This window comes from Ambystoma mexicanum, chromosome 3p (genome assembly GCF_040938575.1).
Source record: "Ambystoma mexicanum isolate Mex_15411 chromosome 3p, UKY_AmexF1_1, whole genome shotgun sequence".
NCBI lineage: Eukaryota > Metazoa > Chordata > Amphibia > Caudata > Ambystomatidae > Ambystoma > Ambystoma mexicanum.
Window position 1 is genome coordinate 488342356 of NC_090925.1, and position 18633 is coordinate 488360988.

The 18633-nt window shown below is 42.9% G+C and overlaps 1 protein-coding gene across 3 annotated transcripts in view; it reads left to right on the forward strand.

Annotated features, from left to right (window-relative positions):
* NFATC2 (nuclear factor of activated T cells 2) overlaps positions 1 to 13736 on the forward strand; it is a 477760-nt gene extending 464024 nt beyond the window's left edge. For all 3 annotated transcript variants that reach the window (XM_069651157.1, XM_069651156.1, XM_069651155.1), the window contains one exon: positions 6116 to 13736. In XM_069651157.1, coding sequence (XP_069507258.1) covers positions 6116 to 6171 — 56 coding nt within the window. In that variant the 3' untranslated portion in view covers positions 6172 to 13736. The remainder of the gene's footprint in view (positions 1 to 6115) is intronic.
* Positions 13737 to 18633: the final 4897 nt, after the last annotated feature.

Consider the following 18633-nt stretch of genomic DNA (forward strand, 5'->3'; position numbering starts at 1 on the left):
CCATAAATGTTGATGTTAGGACCACCGTCTTTCAGGTTAAGCATCTTTAGGTACTTTTGCTCCCATATCTTTCTGTGATTGATATTTGAGAGGTCACCTTTTAAAACCATCATGGATAGCTCCTGCAATGAATGATCATCCTTTGTGAAGTGTCGTCCCACCGGTGTTTCTGTTTTGTGGTTTGCGATGGTGTATCTATGTAGGTTCATCCTTTCACACAGCTCTTTGCAGGTCTCATCCGCGTAATTCACTTGAATGCGCTTTTTGCATTGGATGATCTGCAGTTCTATGTCCCTTGAATCTGTATTGTTCGGTCCTGCAGGATTGCTATGGCAGATCTGGTGCAGATGTGTTGGCATGTTTTGCTTCTCCTGATGTTGCAAGGGTATGTTCCAGGTCTTCCTTGTTATTGATCTAGTGGAAATGTATTCCTGATCAAAGACTTTGCCAGGTTTCTCGGTTACCTGTATGCAATTAGGGGAGCTTCTTTAAGATGTCTCACAGTTCATCATCCCTGTTGAACTTTGGTTGCATTTCGTTAACAATCCTATTTAGCTAGGTTAGTGCCAGGTGTCAGGTGACAATCAAAGGTATTTCGTTCTGTCTCTCTTGTGTCTCTGTATTGTAGCAGGTTGTCGTGGGTATTTTCAAAGCATGGTCAAATTCCTTGTCAATTTGTCTGGCCAAGTGGTTGTTTTGCAGGAATTATGTGCAGAGTGTAGCAAGTTGGCAGTCCCTTATTTTCTTGTTGGAGCATATTTGTTAGTTTCGGATGGCAGTAGGTAATGGACCATTTTGTGTGGCTTGGATGGACACTTGCTCTGTGCAGGTATTTATTCCTGTTACCGGGTTTCTTGTATACAGCTGTTTCTAGATGATATTTTCTGCCAACCAAGGTGGTTGTATCCATAAATGTATCCTCCTTTTGGAGTATTCCATGGTCAACCTAATGCATTGGTGGAAGCCATTTAGTGATTCATGAAATTGTTTACGAGAGTCTTCACCTTCTGCCCAAATTAAGAAAATGTCATCAATGTAGCTCAGGCATGTTAGTGGTTTCAGGGATTGTTGTTGTAAAAACTCCTGTTCGAGATGTTTGCATACTGAGGTGTCATTTTTGTTCCCATGGCCGTTCCGGTCTTTTGTAAGAAGTGTCTTCCATTGAAGCAGAATTTGTTGTTTGTGAGTATGAATCTCATGAGATTCGCCATAGCTGTGGTTGGGGTGTTTATCTCGGTGTTCACTTTTTCTGCAGGAAATTCTGGCAGGCTGCAATTCCATCTTCATGGGGAATGTTGGAATAAAGCGCACTGACATCCATTGTGGCCAGGAGTGCATCCAGTGGTACATAGTCTATCTCTTTAATGAATCTATGGTACCCTATTTGGGAGGACTCAGGCGATTTATGTTTTTTTAAAGTTCCCTTATTCATAACCTGGGCTCAGTATGTCCGGATTCGCTCTGCATAGGGTTTGGAGGGTAGGGATGGTTTGTACAACTGTGGGAGGAATATATACAAAATGATTTTCAAATCAAATCACTTAATGTCCAATAATAAGGAAAGGTGTAAACATTTAAGAGTAGTAATGACAATGGAAAGTCTGAATGTAGCCAGCATAACTTATCCCTAAATACTTCCAATGAGGTAGCTTATAAGTTGCTACACATGTGGCGTCTAATAAAGTGACTGCAACATCATACAGGACAATAGTGAAAAAACTGGGTGGCGCCAAGAAGGATATTACATTGGTAATGATTCATGAAGGCCACCGGCTCTGGTTGTGTGGCTTGAACATCCATGGCTTCCTGTGGTGACCGCAGAGCAGGGGTGTAATGTGCCCAGAGAAAGAAATCAAATGGAAGAATTTGAGCTGTCACGTGCTCTTCATGCTAGTGTCTCCTCACAACTTCAAGTAAAACTTTGCTGTTGATAAAGTAAAACAGGAGGGTAAATGTTTGACCTACAACATCTAAAACAATGATTGGCAATGCCAACAGTTTGGGCTTTTGGGCAGACATCTGAAAGGCACTTCCTAGGCTCTGCCATAGTGGTACTGCCTGGCAATTGATGGTAGTAGGTGCAACATGGTGCGAGTACCTGGGCATCTAATAGCACTGCCTGGTAAATGCATAAAGCATATATACAAGACAAAACTGTTGGCTTTGCCAGTGCTTGCTTTTAACTGGACTTCAGTGAAGGGCACGCATAGTGCTTATAAATCGAGTGGATGCCGGCAGAGCTGGATAGAAAGTTTTTATTACACCAATAGTGTGTTTAAAGCTCCAATTAAGTCATTAACTTTCATAAGACTGCTTCAAGAAATACTGGCAGGCACTTTGAGTACAAAGTTTGATGGCAAGGCTTGATTTAAAGGAGCTTAAACAGACCCCATTAGGAGGTGTTTTAGGCGGGCAGGGGCAGGGACTGGGTGGGAACGGCCATGGGGATTAGCATGGCCATGGGCACTGAATGGGTGGCAAAATAACTGAATAACAACTGCAGGCTGTGTTTTCCTCCTCATATGCCATTTCTCCCTAGCTGTATTCTACAGCAATAGTCTTGGCTTTTAGGTAGTGCAAGCGCCACCTAATAGCCCAAACAAAAAATGCCAATGTGTTCATATATAGCATTTATCTTTTGCCACTGGACATCATGTAAAGCACCATTTTCAATCAAATGGGAGAAGAAAGGTGTGCATATGTGTTTTATGAAATGTGTAGTGCATAATGTATAACATGGCCTGGACAATGTTACATACATGCGCTTTGATTAAGATTTAGTTCAGGCCAAGTAGGGCTGGACCCTGTTAAATAATGTGCATGCTTTTTCTACAAGTGATAAGTGAAGCTTAGCTGCAGGCAGGTGAATGCAGGGAGTGTGCTGCTTCTTCAAACTGTACAGGTGCTCAATTGTAGTTGCAGTTGTAGTTCAGCAGTTGCAGCAGCAGTTGAACAAAACTGGGCATTCAGATTTTTAGTAACACTAATGTTGTTGACTCCATGGGAGTAGTGCAGCCCCACCATTGCATGTTTGCGTTTGCAGATGCACTAGCAGGTGGGACACAGTGCCCTGTACAAGTGACCCATTCCAGCCACACTAAATGTATCATGGCACCAGGTGAGAAAATATATTGTAGCCTTATAGACCTGCAGCGAGGGCTGTGCCAGGCGTCATGGGCCCTACTGGATGCAGTAAAAGCCTGAGCACAGAAAGAGCTTTTAGCGAGGTCTGCCCAGTGTTGGCAAGGATGCGTGTCTATAAAGCTATCACAACCTAACTTTGTTAATAACGGGAACATGGGTATGCATGGGCCAGTGGATAACATATGGATCCCACTAGTCAGTGTGTGGCGAATTGGCTGCCAGATGCTTGGCATTGCCAATGGAAGCATGCTGGACAATCTGTGGGCAAACCACTATGCACAATGGTTCTTTGAAGGGTTATGACAAGTATTGCACCTTCAAAGACGTCAATTTCAATGTAATCCTAAAGTTTATTAAAGACAACTATAACCCCCATTTCATTAGAATCACCTAATTTCACAGGCTCAGTTTGTGAAAATGTATCCCATTGCATGTGTTACTATGAAAGTGCTGCATCTTTATATGTGAGATCTTTGAATAAGCAGGGAGAGATGTATAATAAGCAGGGAGAGATGTATATTAAGCAGGGAGAGATGTATATTAAGCAGGGAGAGATGTATATTAAGCAGGGAGAGATGTATATTAAGCAGGGAGAGATGTATATTTTGGTTGAATGCTGGTGTTTAACTAATCCGAGTGAGAAGTTGCCTAATATTCTATTTTGCCCAACCTGTGCGGCACATGGTTCAGTGGCTGACAAATTCAACACTCATGCCATATCCTCAAGTGTATTTTTAGAGCACAACATTCACACCAAGAAGACCCTCCTGGCATTAGAAACAGATAACAGATGTGTAATGTTACTCAACTCAATGGTACCAAGTTAATAGCTCTCAGAAGGAAGAAGGTCTAAGTGGCCCTGCCAAGATTCAAGCCTGTGCCAACGCGGTCAGACACAGATCCCTGTAGAGCCTGCATGAGTGCACTGAGCTACAGGCCCAGCTGACATGCATCATCTTCACGTGAAAACTGGACTTGTTGACCCAGGCAATACTAAAATCCATTTGGGATTTTAACAACCAAAACATTTTCAAATATCTCCATTAAAATTCTTTATTTGTCCATTCTTTCTCAGGCATATTGATTGCGAATATACCGAAAAATGTTTCTATTTTTGGGATAAGGAGCCCTATTCCTGTGACACGCCTGCTCTTTCTTGCTCGAACATGAGCAGGGACACTGACACTTTAGAGATGGGAAAGTTTGCTCATGTTAGCAGAGAAGTGTACACTTTACTCCATCCATTAAAACATCAAATGAGCCAATTGGCCGCAAGAAGGATGTTTCCATTCGGCCAGAAAGAGTGTGTAATGGACTGAATTATTTAGTAGCCTACACCTCAAGTAATTGCAGAGTTATGTAAGGGGGATCACCTCTTGAAACAATTGTCTGAGCACTCAATTTAAAACAACAGCAATATTTTTTTCAATGAAGTTTCTGAAATGAAAGAATGAAAATCTGTAGGCCTCATCACGAGTTGGGCAGTAGCCCTTGAATTCGGCAGTAAGACTATTACTGCAGCATTTAATTGCTGGCCCAATCTCGATTTGGGAGGTAAGTTGAAGTTTTACCCCCAGCAAAAAGCTGGAGGTAAAAATGTCCACTTACCGCTTTGTTTTCGGCCATTTTCGGCGCTATTACAACAGGCGTAATAACCGCCAGTGGTAATAACGCCCACCAACCCTGTTGGGTCCTGCGGACCCAATGGGAAATGGGCAATAACCACCCAACCGTTACTCGTGATCCAGCGCTAGTAGCGCCGGACCGAGTAGCAGTAATTGGAAGTTTTCATTTCTTTAACACATGCATCATAGAAATCTGCCTGGCACCCTAGAATTTGACGGCCAGGTTCACTCTATCCATCCACCGCATATTTTATGTTGTTTCCAGCTGTACCAGCTGTTGGGCATAAACAATGACACACATTTAACAACTGCCTTTACAAAAAGGAAAGGGGTGTTCATCTTCTCAGTACCCAACCTTTAAGTCTGACGTTAATACTTTAGAGCTTGGAAAAAGAAGCAGGTACACCAGGAATTATAGCTTCCCAAAAAATACCCTTGGTTTGGCTTTTAACTTTAATGGATCTGATCATGGATAATCGGTGAATGTTCTGCTTTGCACTTATTCATAGTATTTTTTAGCACTCTGTTTTTCTTCTTTTTCCGTTTTTTTCTTTTCCTCCATTTACACACTTGAACTTGTGCAAGGTTTGACTTGTTTAAACCATATGGCAATGAAACATGTATATACCGGTTGAATCAAAAAAGTTGATTTCATTTGGCAATGTGAACGAGAAGGCAGACTTTGCAGGGGTGCACGCCTAAGATCGACAATGTGGCGTGAGATCTCTGTCTTTTCACCACAGTTACAGCCACCCATCCATTCACACTCTCAGATGTAAGTCAGACACATGTGAGTCTGCCTTTCCTGTTACCTGTAAAGGCAGGAATGAGAAACAGGCCTCTGTACCTGGTCAGCGTGTGTGATTTGGAAAGGGAGCGTGAGAGCGCTGTGACTGACATAGCAAACGGCGGGACAAACAGATGTCACATCAATAAAGAAATACTTTTACATATCGGGACTATTAGAAATGTTCACATTTCCGGTAAAGTAAAATGCTTAATAATAATGACTATCTTACTGTTTTGAGAACATGTAGACTTTTTTGGTATCTTTGATCCCATGCATAACAGTTTGTGAATCAACAGAGCACACATTGCCTATTGTTTTTTGTGGCTTCCTGGTGTCTCATTCATTTCAATTTGAATAGTGTTTCATGTTAAGTTTCATGTCAGAACATGTCATACATTATAATTCACTATCTCCTTACTTGGTGCCTTTTGTGTTCCTCTTTGACATACTTCACATTTGTTCAGAAATGTTCCTCGTGTGACAGCCAGCACTTTTATTGCATTTGAGAGCCCACTTTGCAATGGAATAATGTTTTGATTTTGTCCTCTAATTACAGTTAATGAAATTATCAGGAAGGAATTCTCCGGAATCCCTGCCAAGCGACAAACATAGTGAAACAGATTGGCGAGGCAACTTTCACTGAACGCTTCCAGGACTGACCTCTTGGATCTTTCCACTTGTCCCACCACCTTCTGTTTCCTCCCTGGTCACCTCAAGGCACCGATGCAGCTCATGGAACAATGCACTGGCAAACAAGATGATTGTCTTCATCGAGCAACTTCCCCCCCACTTAAACATCGGGACGGCACTCTTCCTCTTCTCCAAACGCTCCATTGTTCGGTCCAAGCACATGGTCAACCTAAGGGGCCTCTGGCAGAAAATGGACATGGGGGAGACCAAGTGGGGGCTGCCAAAGAACAATCTCTCCAGGATGGAGGGAGGATTTTCTTGTTTACTCTCCAAAAGAGGACACTTAGGGATGTCCATTGACGACAACTGACGTATTTATTCTTGGCGACGGAAGACCCGGGCTCCAATCAGTAGACATTTCAGCACTTTAAAACGCAAAATCCAAATTCTTTGTATAGGGTTTGACAATGTACACACCATTTAAGATGCCCATTTAGTTTTATATTCTTTTGTCTATGGAGATGAAGAAAAAAACATATTTGGTATATCAGTGAGAAGTATACACATTATTTGTATTTGTATTTTATTCATATTTTATTTGGTTTTATATGGCGCCTTACACCAAAGCGCTGAACATAAGAACAAGCACAGTACAAATAATGAATTAACATTTTGAAACACAGAAATGTTCTGTGGTTAAAGTAACCCTCATTAACTATCACAAGTACTTTAAAGTCCAGTATGACAGACTTTAAGTAGCCTTGTGTACGCACACTTGCAAGTGGCTTAGTGTATGCAGAACAGTGTTGTGGAGTTTGAATCGGATCCATACAGACATACTGCTGTATGCCCTGGGTAGCCCTTACAATATTCCTGTTTAATTGCACACATGGAAAAATAACTCAAAAGATATGTACATTGAATTGATCATTCATACATGTAAGCATTCATTCACTCTTGAAAATAGATATTTTAATTGGGCTCTGTAGGGCTTAAAATGGAGCTGGATGGCCAAGGGACAGGGTTTTCAAAAATATCTTGTTGCGGTATTTTCACTACTAGAATGCTATTACAACAGACCTTACCCATTGAAATCGCACAGAGCTCCAGTTAGCATTTCAGGTGAAGAAGTCACACAATTCTGTGCTTAAACGTTTGGATGGCGTTCCGTGTTTTTAAAGGCAAGATATTTTTAAAATTGAAGGATGCAAAAATGGAAGTCAAGGGTTAGGTGAGAATGAGAGGTCGAATTCCCCTACGTTCTCTTTTTTGAAATGGCAGAACGGAGCAAAGAGAAAGTAGGAACGTCCCAAACTGGCCACCGGAAATGGAGGTGGGGATTTCGGGGGACATGATCAAAAGAAAAGAAAGACTACATCCGCACGTTTAACAACTTCTCGGAGGCTCTGTGACTGAATGTCGTATTTCTTTCTTTTTTAAATACGCTTCTATTAGCATTTCTGTCATCGGAGTGGCCACAAAGAAGACCAGCGAGATAGCTAGAATGAGAAATCTCGTATTATAGCACTACACAGATAATGTTAATCATGCCCCCGTCTACGCCCACCCCCAGTGGCCCCCAGTAACAGAGAGCTTCGTCCAATACCAGAACCAGTCTACCGGGAAGCGCGAAATCCGGAGACATCAACAGCTAGTGACTGACAAACAGGGGGCACGATGGGGAGACATCGTGAGGTACAGGGGACAGCACAGAGCACGTGGCAGGTGTAAACACAAGACTATGCAGGTGGACACAGACACCACATCACGTGGAATACGATTCATGGGACTATAAGTCTGGGTCTTGCAGCCTCCAGTCGCATGCATTCACCCCATATCGCTGCATGCTGGTATTTCCTTATCACTGCGCGATTAAAGGCGTTCACTCCTATTTCTTGGGATATTTCCACCCCCTGTTATGGTGTTGCTGCACAGTTAGAAGTTTGTTAGGATGCACACAGAGGGAAACGTGTGCATTTAAGGCTGGCTCCAGCTGCTCAAACTATAGCGACAAAGCAGTAAACTTTGCAGAGCATATATGCTCATTAAATTAAGCACATGGAGCTACTCAGTGTACAATATTGATGTCTTGACAAAGCTAAACCTCACAGTTGCCTTCGTCTGTTGGGCAGGGAACCGAGAGTGGGCGATTGGAAAGATGTCTCTTGGCCTTGTGACTTTGAAAAGTCCACACTCAACAGAGAAGTGCTGGACGCTGGAATCTCCTCCGCCAGAGCAACACTGCTCACTAATGCCCGGCACATTAGGGTTTTGCACATTGTGCAATCTTATCAACATGCATATGTTCTCTGTGTAGGACATTCCCCTCTGCTTGCCCCTCTCTGAGTGTAGTGACATGCCAGGGTGAACAGGCAGTGACAGTGCCCCCGCTCTATAGGCCGGGCACACGAGAGTGCTATGCACCAAGCAATATGGGCTGATATGTGCAGGTTATAGCTCTATCACTCTGACTAAAGCCAACTCTACACGTTGTCATCAGCTGATTGCAGCAGGACAGGTGTCCCTCCCTCCATGCAGAGATCCCCCTGCCCGCACTCTGCCCCGGTCCCCGCCTCACTAAGATGCATGAGGGGCACCCAAGTGACATGGCAACTAGAATCCCCTCCTCGAAATACTCATCTGCAGCTAAGTCACTGAACAGCTGAACTTGCCTTTAAGAACAGAGGGGTCTGATGTACAAAGCGTTCTTCAATGGGATTGCCCCATTGTAAAACACTAATGCAAATCAGGCCCATTGGGTTCTCTCTAAAGGCTTCTCATATCATACATTTTAGCAAAAAAACAGCTGGAAAAGACATTTCCAAACAGAATGTAAGCATCAGATAAGCATGCTTATGTCTGAAATAATGAGCTCTTCCGCTATTCTCAGACAATTCATTTTAAGATGTAATGTATAGTGATTTGAATATTACGCCGCACATTCTGTGGCTGTCTGGATAACATGTAGAAATGCGTTTGTACATATCTTCCAAACATCAGCTGGAAAAACTCTTTCTGTCCATTTTCTGTATGTTTCATACATTTTTTTTGAAGTAGGGTGTGGGTCATTAATACTTTGATATTCATACCCACAATTCGCATTCAGAAGGGAGATACAGAGATTTTGTCGAACCCATATATATTTATATAGATTCAGTGAACACTCCAAGCAATACATACCTAGGCTATGGAGACCAACAATGTGTTCATGTCTGTCCAATGTAATATTTATTGCGAGAAAGTAGAATGGCAGGAACAAAAGATAGCAATATGGAGGCAAGGAAAAGCACATGAAACTATCACGTTGTCAATGTAGCACTTGATAGTGGGGTTAACCTTTTAAATAATTATGTTTTATCACGAAGTAAGTTTAAATACACGTATCTTAAACATAGAGCATTCTACCCAAGAATCAATATTTTATATCTGCAGAAATATCACATGCAGCATGCAAAAAACAATGCCAATCTGGGAGGAACTCAATAATTCGAACTCACATTGTCTGGAAGATGGCCATGAGTTACAGATGAGGACATTCTGTCTTTCCTGAGTTCACTGAATTCTTTACTAAAGTGCCTTCCTGCCATTGTACCAGACACCCTCGAATTTTATTGCCTGGGGGGGTGAGGCGGGAGGGGGGCGTGGGCTAGAGAAAATGAGTTTCCCATCATAGCTTCTAGGCCAGGCTACATTACATCCACATCTAATGCTGTAACACACCCCTGAATGCAGACTCGAGAGTAATTGATCGCCAGTTGGGACCCTCAAAGGGGGAAATCAAGCGAAAAGGCAATGTATTTTGCATTCATTTTGGGAATCATTGTTTGTTTATTTAAGGTCACAGATTATTTAAACACATGTGATGTAATCAAACACCACGGTTTCCAGCTCAATATTTTATGGACAGTGCTTGGCAGTATGATGTGTAAATCAAGTAATTTAAATAAATCCAGACTTTAAGCCCCCCTCTCTCACCCACTGTTTGTACTCATGTCAGAAGTGAGATGGTTGTAGCCTGAGCTTTCACATTGTCCTTCCCCAAGGCAATCCATAAGCAAATAACAAGCGGGGTCCTGGGAGACTCTCTGCCTGACATTAGTCCTGGTTACAAGAGCCTTACCCAGAGCCTTTAGCTCACTATCTTTCACAGAGAAGAAATACCCCACTACTGATGAGGTTCAACCAGACCGAAACACATGTCTGGGGTTGCAGTTGGTGCTCTTGTTCAGAGGAGAATTGTCACAGCATTTCGGTTCTGGACTGCCCCAGGGTAGGACAAAGACTGATATGTTTGGGATATTTCTCCTCTGTGAAAGATAGCGAGCTAAAGACTAGGCTCTTGTAACCAGGACTCATGTCTGGCAGAGAGTCTCCCAGAACCCCCCTTGTTATTTCCAAAGCAATCCATCACATCCAAATGTTAGCTCAGTTTTCAGCCAGAACATCAGTTCTTTTAGGAAGCAGAGGGTGGCATTGTTTTCTGTCCATGACAGTTCCCTGTCCCATTTCTGATCTCAGCAGTTCAACACGTTCATTTAAGGCGGAAAGGTAACAGGCTGGGGTTGGGATTCCTTGCACACATTTAAAAACCTGGCCCTCTAAACTATGGAGAAATCTGAGCTCAGTCTGTTACATTTGCTTCAAGGTGGAAAATAGTATAAAATAATGGGGGAAGAATGGATGCTGCACAAATGACCTGCAAATGTACATTAAGGGCCCGAATGATGGAATCATTTTTGCACGGTTCAAAGTGACTTTGCACTGCTGAAAAGTGACTTTGCACTGCCGACACAAATTGTGTAAAGTGTGTTTTTGCCGTGCAAAGTCAGTGCAAAGTCATTTTGTACTGCAGAAATGACCACTTGCACTGACTTTGTACTGCAAAAATACACTTTGCACGTTTGTATGAATCAGGGTGTGTCGGCAGTGCAAAGTCACGTTTCACTGGTGCAAAGTCACTTTGAACCGTGCATAAATTCCATGAATCGGGCCAAGAATTTTTACTTTTGTTTTACCGTCATGCTGATGACTATTGCACCAATTAAATAGACATTTATACTTAGAGGTAGAGAAATAACCTTTTATAATGTTATTCGTCCGTATTTTATTTGTAGGAAAGAATCTATAAGTGCTTGCACATTTATCTTTTGTAAATATATTTGCTTTCATTGTTTTACATTTTTTAGCTCTCAAAATGATGAATGTCTTCAAAGACAGCACTATTCGCATTAATGTCATACCGTCAGCTACATGGTAGTACATCTAACAGTTCTGTCAGCAAACAATTTGTAAATATATTGAATAATATGTGTCTTTCAGAATATGCCTGTATTTTGTATATTTTTCATATTCATTTGGGGGAAAGGAACAGACATATTATTTGGAAAAATCTTCTAATTGTAAATGGTTGTTTTTCCATTTCTGTGATTTCCCCTATCCATTACCATTGTATGTTTTGTCAAAGGAATTAGTGGATATTTTTCATTGGAAGTATTCAAAATATGCACAATGTTTTTTTTTAATATTCAGAGTTCTGACAAATTTAAAATTGTATAACCGTTATTTTTTTAGGATACTAATAACTGATCTTTTGTTCTATCTTTAACAATGGTGCATGACTGTTTTTGCAACAAAGTTGCAGGGTTCCTTTGGGATTTCAAATAATGACTGGAACTGCGCTCTTAAATGATTTAGCAACATTCTGTATTTAATTTAAAAATAATTTCACAATTGAGCATTTGTATTGCGTGCCCATTACAATCAGCTATTTATCTTTGTCTTGAGCCTTAACCAAAAATATATGTCACAATTGGAAAATTCTAAGTATGTAAAATGTAAAGCCTGAAGTGAATAAATGGGACTCATGGCAACACCTCTTTAACTCAGCACAAAGATGTATTGCGATTTAAACTTTGAGACTGCATATTTTTAATTTTCATAGTAGGGTTTTAATATTTAAATATGTAAAAACAAACATCTTCTTTAACATTGGCCTGCAGGAATTGGCAAGTCGGTTTGATGCTAACATAAAAAATACCTGAACTCTTCTGTTTTTATTTTTATAGGACTAATAATGTGTGCTGCATCAAAAGTTGAACTTAGTGCGGCCATCCTGAGATGTGAAACAATTTCCATTATAATTCCACAGGAAAGCAAGTACTTACAAAATGCTTTGAACCTGGCCCCATTTTTGAGAGAGAATCAGGAAATCATGCAGTTTTTCCAAATTGACAAATTTGTTTAGTTTATGCCATCTTAAATGCAACATCCCCAAATAGAATAGAAAAAAGAAACAGGTTCTTAATATTTTGCAACATGCTATGATTATTGTGACTAAATGAATAACTGTATATTACAAGGCTGGTGCTACCAAAATGTAAATGGATGATTATATTGTCAAAATGATGTGAGCTAGTAGAATGCAATACAAATGCCCTTATAGGATAACATTTGGTGATGACACAAATTGAAGGAGCATGTTTATGGCTTGTTGGCTTGCAAGATGCATCTGTCTTCAATCAAAACTAGTGTGGCTGATTTCAGAGCCCCAAGCATATCTGCAAAATATGACTATTATGATTGTATGATCAAGTTGATACATGTTTGTTGATTTCATGAAAACGCACAATTAAGGGAAGACCCACTTAAAGTGGTTTGTAGTTCGACAATCATGGAAAAATAACTGAGACATATTCTGCCATATTCTGAAACTAGGGTAAGGATCATAACGTGCTTTTGAAAAGCAAATATGACCTCTTGGTCAATTTCAGTTTCTGCAAATGTTGATTTTTATCTCCCTTTTATGATGACCTCCGAGACAATGAATTGTCACAGTGTGACAGCAGATATAATGAAGGAGAAGCTCTTAATATTTCAATATTCAATTGAACTTAAGAAGAAAATTATGTGAGAGAGGAGACTTCCAAAAACTCCAAGCTCCAGATATGGGAATGCTTGACTGTTTACAATAAATGGGTTAGCTAAAATAATTTCCATCCCATTGTTGCCATGTTCACAGTAGCCGATATTAAAGAAATGCTTTCAATGCATATAATTAATGACGGCAATGGATGGAAGACATAACAATACACATTAAAGGTTTCAGATGAATTAAGAATATTTGAGAACATACTGTAAATAAGTAGTTTAGAGAAAAAAATCTCAATGATTTCAAAGAAAGAAGTACTCCACAATTCATTTACAGCAAGTCTTCATATACCACACAATTCTATTACCAAAAATGATAAAGGTCTACAATAAATACCAAAGAGACAACCTGCTTTTCATTTGAATAGTACACATGTAAGTATCACTTTTGTGCCCGGATCAGTCAATTTATAGGGGATGCTAGCACAGAGGTGCATTTTTAATTATGTTGTTTGTTTTATAATGATCTAATTTGTAAAAACTAAGATGGGGTGTTGATGTAATTCACTTTCCTCAAACAACATTACAATTAATTTCTAACCATCTTTGCTATGGGTAAGATATTTTTATACTGCTTTTATGATGGTTGTTTGGCAATAAAATAATGAAAAATGACCAGATTTATTTGTACTTGTCTACTTTTTTTATTTGTTGATTTATCGTATGTATTCAATTGCAATGTTGAAAACATGTTTGAATAAAAAATAAAACATAATAAACAAAACTCATAAGTGACTGTAGACCAAGACACTTTGCACTAGAAAAGAGGGCCTGCATAAGTGTTAGTTAAAATGGGCACACATCGTTTTAGGTATAACACATATTGGAAAAAGCAATGTTTCTGTCACCTTCACAGTGACATACATTTGTGTGTTAAGTAGGAATAGGAGTAGTGTCTATGGCTTTGAACGAATGTGGTTGAAGAGGATACTTGCAAGGTATTGGCACTGCCACCAGGGAGAGAAAGCTGCAATAGCCAAGGAGCCTCACCTCTGTTTTACCTTTTTGAGAAGTTACAATGCACAATGGTAGGAAGTGGATCCGTGATATATGGTTGCATGCTGGTGTAGTTGAAACCCCCTTTCCCATGGTTCCTTTTCCTTCTATGACCATCTCTCATGGTCATGGCCGTATCCCTCCCCAAACCCTTCTCTTGTAAGGGCGTTACCCTTGCAACCCTCCATAGGCTACTCTTCCCCTACCGGGTGCCAACGTCCTTCTCCTGTGCAGGGACACCCTGCAGCCCTGAGCCTAAGCCCTCCAGCTAATCTACCACATCCCTGGTCATTGCCCTACCCACACCCTCCCCGGCATTCCCTGCAAACCCTTCATCCACCACCCAGACCCCAACAACCCAGCCCACTCCATACCTTACTGGGACGCTGCAATGCTCCATTGGCATTCACAGACATAATCTTCTCAGCAAAGGTGGCCTGTCGGGAAAATGTTTTGCTAACAGTGGGTAATTATGTAGGAAGAGTAGGATGTAAAGAGGAGCCCCCCCCAAGCAACAAGGACATTTTATGTTATGTTATGCTACTTGACATTTATATAGCGCTCTATATATAATTGGTATGAGCTCAAAGTGCTGGTAGGTGAACGCCCTCGGGAACCGTAGTTCTGGTCAGTAGAGAGAGATAGTGTCGTAGGGTGCGTGGGTGCACCAGATATGTGCACAGCTGATGTAATTGCTGTGTGGTAGCTGCATCCTAGCGTTAGGTGAGGTGCTAGAAATATCAGTTGGATGTGTGCAGTCTGGTGGGTGGACACCCAGACTGGGCTCTAGCTGCGTTAGGCCTGAAGGATGCATATGTGAGCGACTAGGCCGAAATGTGCTCGGCTAGCTGCGTTTTATTAGGGTGATGAGGTGTTCATGGGGTAGTATTCGTATGTGAACAGCTAGGCCGAATTAATCATGGCTATAACTGTGTTCTAGTTGAATGATAGTGTATAGTAGAGAATAAGCGTAGGGATGTGATATGATGGTTATCTTTAAAGCGCCTGGGACCAGGCACGTGAACAGGATGGCAGGGAACATCGTGACACACGGACACATAGAGACAAGGGGCTGGGGTTATAGCGACAGGAGGGGGCATACGGATATAAAGCAACAGCATGGGGAACAGGAAAGTAGGGTACACCGTGACACACTGGAGCATGCTAACATTTACATTCGCATTTCTATCTAGATGTGATTCAGGCTAATGTTCACAACTCTACCCAAGTGTGGGGCATGGTAACATTTGCATTTCAATCTAGATGTGGCTCTGGCTAATGTTCGCGACTTCATCTAAGTGAGGCACATGCTTCATCCTCAAGTCAATCCAAGTGTGGGACATGATAACACTTGCCTTTCTGTCTAGATGCGACTCAGGCCAATGTTCACAATGTCATCTAGGTGTGCACATGTTGCTATTCATCAATCCATCCGAGTGTGGGGTATGCCGACACTCACATTTCCGTCTAGGCGTGGGACATGTTGACATTCATATTTCTATCCACATGCAACTCAGCATAATGCTCACGATTTATTTAAGTGTGGCACACACTAACATTCACAATTCCATCTGGGTGTGGGACATGTTAACATTCACAATTTCATCTAGGTGTGGGGCATACTAACTATCACATTTCTATCTAGATGTGACACAAGGTAGTGTTCACGAGTTCATCTAAGTGTGACACATGATACCATTATCAATTCTGTTTAGGTGTGGGACAAGCTGGGACATGCTAACGTGCACAATTCTATCAAGATGTGACGGGGGCTAATGGTCATGATTCCATCTAGGTGTGGGACATGCTACCATTCACAATTCTATCTAAGTGTGGGACATGCTACCATTAACTATTCCATCTAAGTGCAGGACATGCTGACAATTCCATACTATCTAGATGCGACTTAGGCTAATGTTCACAATTTCATCTCTAAGTGTGGCACATGCTACCATTCACAATTCCATCTAGGTGTGGGACATGCTATTGTTCACAATTGCATCTAGGTGTGGGATATGCTACCATTCACAATTCTATCTAAGTGTGGGATATGCTACCATTCACAATTCGATCTAAGTGTGGGACATGCTACCATTCACAGTTATCTAAGTGTGGGACATGGTAACATTCACAATTCGATCTAAGTGTGGGACACGCTACCATTCACAATTCCATCTGAGTGTGGGACATGCTAACAATTACATTTATATCAAGATGTGACTCAGGCTAATGCTCATGAATTCATCTAAGTGTGGCACATGCCAACATTCACAATTCCATCTAAGTGTGGGACATGCTACCATTCACAATTCCAACTAAGTGTGGGATATGCTACCATTCACAATTCCATCTAAGCGTGGGACATGCTACCATTCACAGTTCCATCTAAGTGTGGGACATGCTAACAATCACATCTCTATCAAGATGCGACTCGGCCTAATGCTCATGAATTCATCTAAGTGTGGCACATGCTACCATTCACAATTCCATCTAAGTGTGGGACATGGTACCATTCACAATTGCATCTAAGTGTGGGACATGATAACAATCACATTTATATCAAGATGCGACTCAGGCTAATGCTCATGAATTCATCTAAGTGTGGTACATGCTACCATTCACAATTCCATCTAGATGTGGTATTTGCTAACATGCACAATTCTATCTAGAAGCGACACAGACTAAAGTTCTTGATTACATCTATGTGTGGTGCGTGCTAACATTTGCAATTCTGTATAAGTGTGGCATATGCAAGCATTCACAGTTCAGAGGTAGCAAAATGTAGAGTGGCTGGGCTTTCTGGAGTAGAGTAATTGCTCTACTCCTCACCCATTCCACACTTACTTTTTTGGTGGTCGGTGTTGGTTGATGGCTGGCTACTGGCTTCCCCTGCAGACACATGCAGGCACTATCTGAAGCCGCCTCAGTCGGTGCCATCCTTTGCCTCGTGTCCTTAGCCGCGGGGGCAGCACGGGCAGAGGGCTACCCTGGAGTGGTCAGTGATGACCTTCGGGAGAACCAATGACGGGATGAGGGAGGGCCGGGAGGTGGGAGGAGGGGGGGAGAACCAGGAAGAGGTGCCGGGACAAACTAAGGCTTGCGGGGCCTGGATACACTTTTCAAGTTAGTTTTGGGCAAATTGGGTCGGCGGGATGGGAGGCGGGACACAGAAGGGGAAATGGTACCAGGAGATTGGGTGGGCTCACGGGCAAAGGGAACAATTGGGAAAAATAAGGCCCAGGAGGGTCTAGGGTCTTGCGCACACACCTGCTCGCCTCAAGATGGAAGTGGCGAGCAGGTTGCAGTGCAGGGACTCGGGCTGGCAGCACAGGTCCTATGGACAAATGAGGGCCGGGGCAGGTTGGGAGGTGGGAGGCGGGACTCAGAAGGGAAAATGGGACCGGGAGATTGGGGGGCTGGGGGCTCACGGGCAAAGGGAACAATTGGCAAAAATAAGGCCCAGGAGGGTCTAGGGTCTTGCACATTCACCTGCTTGCCTCAAGATGGAAGTGGCGAAAAGGTTGCAGTGCAGGGACTCGGGCTGGCAACACAGGTCCTATGGACCAATCAGGGCCGGGGGCGGGATGGGAGGCGGGACTCAGAAGGGGGAATGGGGCCGGGAGATCGGGGGTCTGAGGGCTCATGGGCAAAGGCAACAATTGGCAAAAATAAGGCCCAGGAGGGTCAAGGGTCTCGCGCACTCACCTGCTTGCCTCAAGATGGAAGTGGCAAGCAGATTGCAGTGCCAGGACTCGGGCCGGTAACCCCCTGGTCCTACGGACCAATCATGGCCAGTGGCGGGATGGGAGGCGGGACTCAAAAGGGGAAATTGGACAGGTTGATCGAGGGGCTGGGGGCTCAAGGGCAAAGGGAACAATTGGCAAAAATAAGGCCCATGAGGGTCTAGGGTCTCGCACACTCGCCTGCTCACCTCAAGATGGAAGTGGCGAGCAGGTTGCAGTCCAGGAACTCGGGCCGGCAACACAGGTCCTCTGGACCAATTGGGGGTGGGATGGGAGGCAGGAGGCGGAACTCAGGAGCGGAAATGGGACCGGGAGATCGGGGGGATGGGTTCTCACAGGCAAATGGAACAATTGGCAAAAATAAGGCCCAGGAGGGTCTAGGGTCTCACGCACTCACCTGCTCGCCTCAAGAAGCGAGGAAGTAATGAGAGTGCACTCCGGAGCCTCATTGGGACGAGCTCTATAGGGTCCTTTAGCATGGCCCGCACCTCCAGCAGAAGCTGAGGGACGTGGTTTTCCTACCGGGCCACTGGTGGTACTCGTGGACACTTTCATTGAAATTCCAGGGTATGTCCGTGGGCAAAAGTGTCCAGCACCCAACGGTCGGTGTAGATGGGCTTCCACAGGCTGATGAAGTTCGCCAGCCTGCCTCCCACCGGAGTGCATGGGTGTTGGCCCGATGCTGCGGCCGTTTCAATCCTGTTTTGATGTTGAACGCCGCCTTGGGGGCCTTGGCGATGACAATGTCCTCTTCCAGATTTGGCATGCCCCCTGTAGG